The sequence below is a fragment of the Amaranthus tricolor genome, chromosome 11, assembly GCF_026212465.1.
Source record: "Amaranthus tricolor cultivar Red isolate AtriRed21 chromosome 11, ASM2621246v1, whole genome shotgun sequence".
Lineage (NCBI taxonomy): Eukaryota > Viridiplantae > Streptophyta > Magnoliopsida > Caryophyllales > Amaranthaceae > Amaranthus > Amaranthus tricolor.
Genome location: NC_080057.1, coordinates 14,823,999 through 14,836,400, shown reverse-complemented (window position 1 = coordinate 14,836,400; position 12,402 = coordinate 14,823,999). Strand labels below are relative to the sequence as shown.

Below are 12,402 nucleotides of genomic sequence, written 5' to 3'. Positions count from 1 at the left end.
GTACCTCTACAAGCGAGGTTGGCGGGAGAGGAGACATCGACTCCCCCGGCCGAGGCCCCCATCTCCCATAAAGGCAAGGAGACGGTCGGGGAGTCGTCTGCGGCCCCAGAGCCGCGGATAGAAGAGGTGTATCGTCGTAGGAAGGTCACACCCTTCCAATACGATACCCTCTTCAATGAATTGGGTCACAAGGGTATGATCACCCGTTTCAACAGGGCACGTCCCATCTGATCAGCCGGAAGGACGTCGATCATCTGGAGTCCCTGCCTCCTGTCGACAAGGTTCGCCAACTCCAGGCCTCGGCGGCTGAGGTATGATGTTACGTTTTTCATAGTCTGTTTGAATTAAGACTGACGGATGATCTATTGACCTGATTCCTTTTTGCAGACATACTTGAGGTTATCGTTTGAATTGAACCTCAGTCATCAGAGTGCCGCGGACAGAGAAACCCTGGCGGCCCTCACTTCTCACTGCCATGAACAAGAAGAGGAGCTGAAGAGGCTGAGGGCGGATCTTGAGGAGCTGCCTGTCTTAAAAGAGAAGCTGGCGAAGTGCGTCGAACTGAAAGAGCGCTTAGTCAGCACAGAAGAATGGCGAGAGAGGGCCAGAAAGCAGCTAGAGGGAACCGTGGCTAATTTGGACGCGGCGTCAAACATGTCGGCCACCCTTGGCCATGAGATCGGGCACCTGACGGATATTCATGCCAGGCTGGGGCGACAAAACTAGTCACTTCTGCGTCAGGTGTCTGATGATTCGGATAAGTTCCAAACCTTGTTGTCCGCGGCAAGAATATACAAGCTTTTCTTGGGTAGGAAGTCGCGGATGGTAAGGGATTGGTTGACCTCGGATGAGCCGGAGGCGTCAAGTTTCTTGGGGGCGCTGACCACGGAAATTGTGGGCGCCTTTACCATGATAAGCGATGAAAAATTTCGCCTGGCTGCCGCGGAGTTAGGCGTCGACTTCGATTCCCTCCTTGAGAAGGCAAACGAAAAGGGGAACGAAGCTTTGGCTAACCTAGCTCCGATTTTGGAGCGGGAGTCAGCGGTGCTGGTGGACCCCCATTGGGACGCGGAAGAGGTGAGGGAGTGGTCGGAGAGAGTGGACCTTGCTGCTGAAAGGGAGGCCTTATGTCTTGATTTGGACAAACTCTCTCTCTCTCCTCCCTCAGCCTCGGATGTCCCCGAGAACTTGGCGCTTTCTAAGCTGGAGAGTTTGTGCTTAGACTTATCCAATCTGCTGTTTGACGAGGGCAAAAACCTCCAAGGCTTATCCAGGGACTTATCCGAGATCGAAGTGGAGCCGTTCGATGTTGAAGAATTCATAAGCTTCACTCCGAGCCTTGGCGAGGGAGTGGCCGGGTCCCCTCCTCAAGATCCGGAGGGAGATGTAGACGCCTTCTTGGATGATCTCTGATTTTTGTAATATAAATTTTTGTAATATTTAACTTTTGTAACCTTGAATAGAATCAATTCGTGCGCTGAATTATTCTTATGATCAATGATTATTCTTGATACCAACGTATTGCTGTGTTTAAGTATTTCCAATTCTATTTCATTGGCCGCGGCTTCTTTCCATCAATAGGCGAGAAATAATTTTTAATTGATGTCACGGCTAGACGATATTTACTTTGAGTAAACTTGACAACTTCGACCTTGGAACCAATTTAAGGGTCCGACTTATCGATGTCACGGCCGGGTAACCTTAAAAATTTACTTAGTCTAATTTTGAACTTAGGACCCCTATCAGAGGGTCCGACTTGTCGATGTTGCGGACAGGAAACATCCAGCTAAATATTTACTTAAAATGATTTTGAACTTGAGACCCCCATCCAAGGGTCCGATTTGTCGATGTCACGGTTAGGGAACATCAAGTGAGATTTTTACTTGGGAGAATTTTGAACTTGGGACCCCAATCTGAGGGTCCGACTTGTCGATGTCCCGGTTAGGAAACATATTAGCGAATTACTTAGAATAATTTTGAACTTTGGGACCCCAATCTGGGGGTCCGACTTGGAAGAATTTTGAACTTGGGACCCCAATCTGAGGGTCCGACTTGTCGATGTCCCGGTTAGGAAACATCCTAGCGAATTACTTAGAATAATTTTGAACTTTGGGACCCTAATCTGGGGGTCCGACTTGTCGATGTCACAGATTCGTGATGTCTTAGAGTTAATTTGGATATGGGACCCCTCTCAAGGGGTCCGACTTATGGACACAACTGAATTTTATAAGATTTGCAATATTACCGGTAGAAGTAGAATATAACTGAATACTTTTTAGAGCCGGGTAAGTCCGAAAAATGAAATCTCGATTATTATTGAAAAATGTAATGACAACGCGACTCATGCCGCGGGATGAAATACAACTGATTCTGAACAATGTGATAATGCCGTGGGACGAACTTGTGATGACAATAATGATCAGACTGGCCTCTTGCGAATCTTATTAAATGAAGTATTTTTTCAGATGATCTTCATTCCATGGACAGGGTAGCTTCTTTCATTTCATGTCTTCCAGTTCAAAGGTTCCAGGTTTGATGACACGTCTGATTTTGAAAGGACCATCCCAGTTGGCTCCAAGCTTTCCTTTCTCTACGATTTTCCCCGTGGCTTCGACTTTGCGTAGGACATAGTCCCCCACATGAATATGTTTGGTTTTGACGAGCGGGTTGAAGTTGCGAATCATTTTTTGCTTCTGGGCCATGGACCTTAATAATGCGTTCCCCCGTGTTTCTGGAAGCAGATCCAAGTTCTCCCTTTTCCTCTGTTCATTCTCGTCGTGTGAGTAATAGGTAACCCTTTTGGAGGGTATGCCTATCTCTACTGGAAGCACTGCTTCAGATCCATATACCAGAGAGAATGGGGTATGACTCGTTGCTTCTTTGACGGTTGTTCGGCTTGCCCACAGGATGCCGGGTAATTCTTCGTCCCAAGTACCTTTAAGCCCTTCTATCTTCTTTTTAATACCGTTTAGGATCTCCTTGTTTTCTGATTCGACTTGCCCATTTATTTGTGGCCGAGATACGGAGCTGAAACGAATTTGAATGCCAAATTTGTCACATTATTGTGTTGTGTTCTTACTGACAAATTGTCTTCCATTGTCAGTGATGATCACACGGGGAATGCCGTATCTTGTGATGATATTTCGCCATATGAACTGGCAGACTTGGTTATCCGTGACGGAGCTGAGGGGCTCTGCTTCCACGTACTTGGTGAAATAATCAATGGCCACTATAATGAATTTGCGTTGTCCCTTTGCGGGAGGGAAGGGGCCAAGGAGATCCATACCCCATTTGTCGAACGGTAAGACGGCTTGCATGACAAACAGGTAGTTTGATGGTTTTCTTTCAATCTTTGAATGGTATTGGCATTTGGGACATCGCTTGACTAAGGTTTCCGCGTCTTCCCTAAGAGAGGGCCAGTAATATCCGCTTCTGAGGACTTTGCCAATGACGGTTCGTACTCCTTGATGTATATTGCATCCGCCTTCATGTATTTCGCGAAGGATGTAGTTTTCTTCTTCAAGAGAAACACACTTCAAGAGGGGATGGGTATATGATTTTTTATTAGAGCGTGCCTTCGTGGAGCTTGAACCATCTGGCCTTCTTTTGAAGCATTTTGGCTTGATTCTCGTCATGGGGGAGCGTCTGATTCTGCAGAAATTTGATGTACGGTTCCATCCACATACCTGATCTATCAATTGTGTTAACCATGAGGTTGATACTGGGGTTCGGAAGAACTTCCCAGATAATATCGCGAGCCGCGGCTGTTTCAGCTGAGCTGGCGAGTTTTTGCCAAGGAATCAGCTTAAGCGTTTTGAGATCTTGGGATGTGGATTAATGTGAATTTGTCGAATTTCTTGACAAATTCTTTTACTTGTTGCAGGTACATCTTCATGCCTTCATCTTTGGCCTCGAATTCTCCGTTTACTTGTCCGACTATTAACTGGGAGTCAGAAAAAGCGGATAATACTCTCGCCCCTGCTTCATGACAGATTTTGAGCCCCATGAGTAATGCTTCGTATTCCGCTTCATTGTTAGAGGCCGCGAACTCGAATCTCACCGCTCTTTCCATACGGACCCCTGCAGAAGACACGATCAGCAACCCAGCTCCGCTTGCTAATTGTGTCGAGGATCCATCCACATATAACTTCCATTCTTGATTAGGCACAAGATGTTGGGGGATAGTGCTTTCGGCAATGAAGTCCGCCAAAGCTTGTGCTTTGATCGCCGTTCGTGGTTCATATTCGATGCTGAAAGTCGCAAGTTGATTAGCCCAACCAGTGACGCGGCTTGATTTATTCTTTCCTTCCAGAATCTTTTTCACAGGTTGGCTGGATCTGACGATGATCTGGTGGGATTGGAAGTAAGGTTTCAGTTTTCTTCTTGCCATCACGATTGCAAATAAGACTTTTTCTACTTCGCTATAGTTTCCTTCAGATCCTCGAAAGGCGTGACTGACATAGTATACGGGGAGTTGCTTCTTTTCTCTTTCGGCAATCAGTACTCCTGACAGAGAGTATTCGGAGACCGAGACATATAAGACCAGTTTTTCCCCGTTGTATGGCGAGACTAGCTTCGGTAAAGAAGACAAGTGCTTTTTCAACTGCTGGAAGGAATCCTCGGCTTCTTTTGTCCACTCGAACTTGCTTTGCTTGAGGGTTTTGAAGAAGGGCGAACATCTATCCGCGAACTGGGATAAAAACCTTCCCAAAGCGGCTATGCATCCTGTTAGCTTTTGAACTTCTTTTACGGATCCTGGGGACTTCATGTCCCTGATTGCCTGTATCTTATCAGGGTTGGCTTTAGGCATGGCCACGGTCCGGGTTGGTCCGGTTCCGTTCCGGTTCCATCCGGTTCCGGTTCCACCCGGTTCCGGTTCCATTTGGAACCTGTCGCGAACGATTCCGGTTCCGGTTCCGGTTCCGGGCGGTTCCAAACGGTTCCTTGGCGGTTCATGAGGCGGTTCCGGCGGTTCCAAATTACGGGACGGGCGGGTCGGACCATCGGTTCCATTTTTATTTTTTCTTTAAATATTTATATAATAAAAAAATACTATAATATCGCGGACGTACCTTTGATGATTACTTGATTATTAGCGAAATTCATTGCATGTCAAGTTGTCATCGTTATTGAAATATTTACTAAAAAGAATGAAAAAAATAAATTAATAAGAAACGAATCAATGATAATGTCGATAAAGATGATTAATAAAAAAAGAGGGAGAAAATGGACTTGAACCTAGTACCCAAATGAATACTAAGCTGCCTACGTATCCCGAAGGAATCAAAGCCCACGTAGTTCTTTGTCATACCTTTTATTTATAGTTGTTGAATGTTGATTTATCGTTGTCGTTTGTCGGATTGATCCTATTCGTCTTCGTCATCATCATGTGGTTGATTAGATGCTTCCACTGACTCTCCTCTTGACGATGATGCAGATGTATCCATCATCATCCATGGATCATCATCGTCGTCTTGATCATCATCATTCCTTAGTCCTTGTGTTCGAATCTCCGCTTGATCCCAATCTTTCTTGCAAACACATATTTGAATACTATGTGGAGCAAGACGAGATCGCTTTTCGTCCAAAACTCTTCTACCTACACTAAAAGCAGACTCCGACGCAATTGTTGACGCGGGAATTGCAAGGATATCCTTTGCAATTCTCGATAAAATGGGAAATTTAACAGATTTTTCTTTCCACCACTCCAAAATATCATAGATACTTTGGTCTATTTCAAAGTGGTGTTTAAGATAACTATCTAGTTCTAAATATGAGGTCGAGGAAGAAGAAGATGATCCTACAAAACTATCATCTTGAGTCATTATGTTAGCTATTACCGAATTATAGTAAGAGGGACGTGCCGAAACGCTAGCACGCCTAGACATATCGCGTTCCGGGTTATATACACTAGCGTAAAAATCATAGAGTTCTGCTAAATATTTTTTACATGTTCCTACATAATTATGTACATCAGTAGACGGGCGATCTAACGATTGGTAATAAAATCCTATTACTTTAGTAAGGACCTCAGTTTTAAAACGTGGGTCCAAAATGGTTGCGATTCCATAAATATAAGGAAAATCGGTAAAATATGCTTGCCATTTTTCCATCATATCTGCAAGAATCGGCCTCAATTTTGGGTTAGTATCTTCATGTGTATATTTAAGGAGATGATAAAAAATAGTAATACATTCACTTATTACTAAGTGAACGTTCGGTTCATAAACATAAGAAAAAATCTTAGTCGCGTGGTCATACGCTTCTAATATGTTATGTACACCTATAGCTAATTCCCAAGTGTCATCAGCTATGAAACTATCTGTACACTCACTATATAGTTGTGTTATTACTGGGCGATAAGCAATCGCCTTTCTTAATAAATCGTTGGTTGAGCCCCAACGTGTAGGAGTATCTAATGACCAATACACTTTTTTAAGTTGGTATTGGTCACATAATTGTTTATGTCGTCTTTTTATCTTTCCGATCCTAAGCCATTTCACTATATCCCTAATTGGTTCTAATAAATCACTTAATTGTTTTATGCCTGCTTGGCAAGATAAGTTAATTATATGCGCACAACAACGTATGTGTAATAAGCTACCCCCAAGGATTAAACTAAAAGCAGGTTCGTTAAACAAAAGTTCTATACATTTAATGTTCGCGGTTGCATTATCAGTTGAACAACAAAATATTTTATCTAATAAGTTCCATTCTCTACATATCTCTACTAATCTATATTTTATGTTTTCACCGATATGTCTTTCTGGCATTGTCTCAAAAGCAATTATTCTTTTTTGCATAATCCAATTTCGATCTATCCAGTGTGCTGTTACACACATATAAGGTTCTAAATGTGGGGGAGCAGACCAAATGTCAGTTGTTATGCTAACCCTACCATTAAACGATTTATAAATTTCAACTAATTCATAGCGCATTGATTCGTATAATTTAATTGTGCGTCTTTTAAGAGTGCTCCTAGGGATTGCTCTATATTGTGATTGCAAAGTTTTTCTATTGAGACGCTCGTATGCCCTACTTTCACCGTGGTTAAAAGGCAATTCATCACAAATTACATACCTAGAAAATTCATCAATCATGTCATTATGATTGTATCTAAAAGGCATACCTGTGATGGGAATGTCCCATTGTGTCTGTCGGCTTCCACTTGTGGTCCCGCTCCCGCTTGCTGCATGAGTTTCTTTTGTGATTCCATGCTTCTTTGCCAAATGTTTGTTAAAAGATCCCGTACCACCACCTAACACGTATTCACAAAACACAATAAATAAATGTTTATAAAATATGAATATATAATGTATCAATGTATTATGTATGTCAGTATGTATAAAAAACTTAAAAAGTATTTACCTCTGGCGAAACTGTATGAAACTAAGGGCTTTACTCCTTGACTTTCACAAATTTGACAAGTGCATAAGAAAATATCTGGATTCTCGGTTGGTTCTTTTGTGAAATACGACCACACATGTGAAACAGCTCTACCACTAGGAGGTGGCATTGCCGGAAAAGGTTGTCTTACTGGTTCATCTTCATCTAAATAAATAATTTAAAATTATAAAACTATAATTAAATAAATAAATAATTTAAAGTTTAATTAATTTGAAGAATAAAATTATAAAACTAACCGATAGTTTGGAAATTGACTCGTTTACCACGAGCTTGTCTTTGTTGTTGTTATTCTCCTTGTTCTTCATGTGATCTTGTTGATGACTGTCGAGATATATTTATCCCAATTAGGGTCGTTAGTTCCTCTTCTTGTTCTTCTTCTTCATCAATTTGTATTTCTCTTTCCATTTCTTCTGCATAATTATGTAACTCCGGGTCGTACCCTTCCGGATAATTATGTTCATAATTATAATTACTAATGGAAGGTGTTGTTGATACCGACGGAGTAGAAGTGGCCTTTCTTTTGGACGAACTGGAAACTCCCAATGATTTTGCCACTTTAGTAACTTTTTTTGTGGCTTTTTTCAAAAATGAAGACATGATTGATAATATTGAAGTAATAATAGAAATATAGAATTAAGAAATAAATAAATAATTAATTATGTAACTAACTAAATTAAGAAATAATTAAAAGACTAATTATTTAATTAAGAGAATAATTGCGTAATTAAAGAATTAAGTAGAGAGAGTAAGTAGAGAGAGTAGGAGAAGAGATGAGTTGTGAATGAAAATGATTGAAATTGATGAGTATTTATAATGAAAAATGCAACGGCTAGTTCAACGGTCATAAACGGTAACTTTTGGCGAACCGGTTCCATGGAACCGGTGGGCCGGTTCAACCGGACCGGTCCCGGTTCCGGTTCCGGTTTCGGTTCCACGGAACCGTTGAGCCGGTTCAACCGAACCGGTTCCGGTTCCGGTTCCGGTTCCATGGAACCGTTGGACCAGTTCTGGTTCCAAACCGCGGGTTTTTTAACCGGTTCATGATGGTTTTTTCCGGCGGTTTCACGGTTCCGGCAACTTTTTTTTCGGCGGTTTCACGGTTTCGCGGTTCGGAACCTGTCGCAAACGGTTCCGGTTCCGGATCCGGTTCCAAGCGGTTCGGCACCGGTTCGGTTCCGGGTAACCCGCCCCGTGGCCATGCCTAGTTGGCTTCTATTCCTCTTTCGTCAACAAGGAAACCAAGGCATTTCCCACCGGTGACTCCAAACACGCACTTTTCAGGGTTGAGTCTCATTTGATGTTTCCGGAGGGTGTTAAATGTTTCGCGTAAGTCCGCGGCATGTTGGGACGCTTGTTTGCTTTTTGTGATCATATCGTCCACGTATACTTCCAAATTTCGGCCTATTTGAGATTGGAAGACCTTATTGACCATTCTCTGGTAGGTAGCTCCAGCATTCTTTAGCCCGAAGGGCATAACCTTGTAACAGTATACTCCGGCATTTGTAATGAAGGCCGTATGTGGCTGGTCTTCTATGGCCAAAAAGATTTGATGGTAGCCGGCGTTTGCATCCATAAAACTCAGTAGAGCGTGGCCTGCCGTGGAATCAACCAGATGATCTATCTTAGGAAGAGGATAATCGTCCTTGGGGCAGGCCTTATTCAGATCCGTGAAGTCAACGCACATCCTCCACTTGCCGTTTGCTTTTTTCACGAGGACGACGTTTGAGAGCCAGTCGGAGTACTTGCATTTTTTAATGAATCCCGCTCTCAGCAATTTCTCCACTTCCTCTCGGGCAGCCTCTATCCGCTCTTTTCCTTGATGTCGCAGCTTTTGCTTCACGGGTTTGTAGCCTGGTTTTATATCAAGTTTATGGCACATGACACTTGTAGGAATGTCAGGCATCTCTTCCATGGAAAAAGCGAAGACGTCGCGGAACTCGGTAAGGGTGGCAACGATATCTTGCCTAATCGGGGCAGGGAGATCCTTGCCTATTTTGATGCGATTTCCTCCGAATATATCCACCTCCTCGTATCGTTCTACGGGGCGAGGCATTTCTTGCGGGTTGGGGCTCTCTAGATACACGCTCATGACGCTAGGTGACTCCTCTTCCCTTTCCCTTTAGGAGGGGGTGATGGAAGTTCCTCGCTTTAAGGTGTTGATGAGGCATTGGCGTGCCGTCACCTGATCCCCTTTGAGGATTCCTACTTGTCCATCATCCCGCTCGAATTGTAGTAGAAGTTGATGGGTAAAGATCGCGGCTTTGATCTTGTTGATCAGCGGAAGCCCCATGATAGCGTTGTAGGGAAAGGTGAGATCCACCACCGTGAATCGTATGGGCATGGTTCTGCTTTCATCTCTTTCTCCCACCCGCACGGGGAGGATGATCGTGCGCAGTGGGATAATTTGACTTCCTCCAAACCCAATCAGCGGCTTGTCTAGGGGTTGCAGATGCTTTTCTTCGAACTTCATTTTTATTAAGCACTCTATTGTATTGAGATCGACCGTGCTCCCGGTATCCACGAGTACCCTTTTGACTTTCAATTGCCCAATTTTGAGGGTGACCACCAGAGGGTCCGTACGGGGTTGTTGCAGTGTTTGGGAGGTCGTGGCATCGAACTTCATGATCGGCCCACTTGTTGAGGCCTTCGGGGGCCCTTTTAGTAGAGTGTGGACGTTATTTCTCGCTGCGCGGATGGTAGGATATTCTTCCGTATATCCTCCGAAAATCACGTTAATAGTTCTTTGAGTGTTGGAACTTTCGCGCCTGGCCTTATCCCTTTTGGGGGATCTACGTCTTGGATTCCATGGCCTTCTTTCTACTTCCTTTCTAGCATCGTAGTCCTTTTGGTTGATGAACCTGGACAATTTTCCCTCGTCCGCCAATTGATGGAGGATACGTTTGAGTTCGCGGCATTAGGCCAAAGTGTGGCCGTGCTCTTTGTGGTAATCACACCACAGGTTGTAATTGCGCCTATCAGAGGGGGGAGCCGTAGGAGGTGGAGTTGGCAATTGATCCCTGATGGCGAAGAATATGTCCTTCCTATTTTGGTTGAATAGCGGATCATTGCCTCCATCTAACAGATTCCGCGTCCTGGGCTCCCCTTCAGTGACATATACGTGACGGGGCCGTGGGGGCCCCATATCCGACAGGGGTTCCGGACGACGCGGCATGTAGTTTCTTTCCCTTCTTGATGGTTGTTCCTCTCTGCTCCTGAGGGGTGATTGGCAGTGGGGTCCTTCTTATCCGACCTCCGTTTTTTAGGATCATGGGCCTGACATATTTCGGAGGCCGTGACATAGCTTTGGCATTGCTTCATGGCCTCCGCGTATGTCTTCACTTGACTTTCGACCAACTGGAACTTCAGCCGTTGGGCTTTCATTCCGTTGATCAGGGCGTTTAATGCAACCGATTCTTCCAAATCGGTTACTTCCAGCACCGCCTCATGAAACTTTTTTTAGATAGGATGATATGGACTCCCCTTCCAATTGCGTGATGCTGAGTAAATGGAAGTTTGATTTCTCCTGCCTTCTGGAAGCCACAAAGTGGCCCAGAAACTTCTCTTCCAGTTGGGCAAAGTTGTGTATACTTCCTCCTGGAAGGGAGGTATACCACGTCAACGCTACTCCCGTAAGAGTAGTCGGGAAGAACTTGCACCACAACGACAGGTCATTGGTATACAGCAGCATCAAGTTTTTGTAAGCCATCAGGTGCTCCTCCGGGCAGGACGTTCCATCGAAGGCCGCCATGTTCGGAATCTTTATTTTCCCATTACTGGGGGTATTTAGTATCTCCGGGGCCAGTGGAGAGATTATTGGCATAAGATTTCCAGAAAGGCTACTTTTGCCGGCCTCATTCCGCGGCATGGTGATGCGGCGGCTTGGGTTTGCTTTCTTTCTTCCCTCCTTTTATCCACCAGTGATTGGACGCTTTCAGACGTCTTTTGTTTCTTGCTCTCTAGGAAGGTGGGGGCGTCTTGAGAGGCGGTTTTAGATTCGCCATCTCGCAGATCTGTTTTGTTGAGACTCGGGTAGGTTCTGGATCTCTCCCGCCTCTTCTTATTGCGTCTACTGGAATGGGAAGTCCTCGAGTTCCCATCTTGAGATTCATGAGACTTTGGTATCTCCTGATGGGGTTCGATTCGTTCCCGCAAGTTTTTTATTTGATCCGCCATGTCTTCTAATACTCGTTGTTGAGTAGGAGTATTATTTATGACGGCGCGGAGTTGTTCAGAGAAAGCGGCAGTGAGGTTTCGTGCTAGCATGTCCAGATCACGGCGAGTCACGGCTTGATTATTAGCGTGACCTGCAGAAGTGTTTGTATCTGTGCTATGCACAGTGACGGTTTGAGTCGGATTTTTCTTAGGAGCCATGACTTCTTATTCTTTCCCCACAGAGGGCGCCAAACTGTTTCGGTGAAGAAACGAGGAAGTGGAAAACACTTGAAATGCTGTAAGTGGAAGCGTTATCAAGAGCAGCGACTCGTGGAAGGAAGCGACTTGAATTCCTGCAAAACAGCACGTTAGCCTTGTCCGGGGGTGATCTCCCGGAAAACCTCTCCGACGCTCAAGTTAGAACGTGGATATGACGATATGTAGTAAATGATTATAAACTGAATGCAAGAGGTTGCAGTTGATGCTACAGAATTTTGGTAGGCTAATGGAGTTGAAATGGAAGTAGAGAACAAGTAAGGCTCTTGTAGATGGTTTCTCAGATGATCCCCTCCTCTTTGATGGTTGTCCCTATTTATAATGTTTAAGGAGGAAGTTACATCAGAGAAGGGAAGGTGAAGGTCGTGGGAGGTATGGGCAGTTGTTCCCCATGAAAGAAGGATGACCATGCATTTAAGGGGAAGTGGGAAGTTACTTTTCTGGAAGGGAGTTAGGGTAATGAGAGGTGACTAGTCCATGGGCCATTCAAGGAAGATGGGGAATTCAGAAAAAAGCCCGTTGACCGAAAGTCAAAGTCAACGCGAAAGGTCAAAAGGCAATAAGGTA

General features: G+C 44.4%; 1 protein-coding gene across 1 annotated transcript; it reads right to left on the bottom strand.

Moving 5' to 3' along the window:
• Positions 1 to 5,125: 5,125 nt before the first annotated feature.
• LOC130826876 (uncharacterized) lies at positions 5,126 to 8,316 on the bottom strand. The gene is made up of 4 exons (XM_057692488.1): positions 7,644 to 8,316; positions 7,369 to 7,551; positions 7,130 to 7,258; positions 5,126 to 5,599 (listed from the first exon to the last, which is right to left on the bottom strand). Exons 2-4 carry the CDS (start codon positions 7,514 to 7,516, stop codon positions 5,367 to 5,369), a joined length of 510 nt encoding a protein of 169 aa, XP_057548471.1. The 5' UTR covers positions 7,517 to 7,551; positions 7,644 to 8,316; the 3' UTR covers positions 5,126 to 5,366.
• Between the last annotated feature and the right edge of the window lie 4,086 nt (positions 8,317 to 12,402).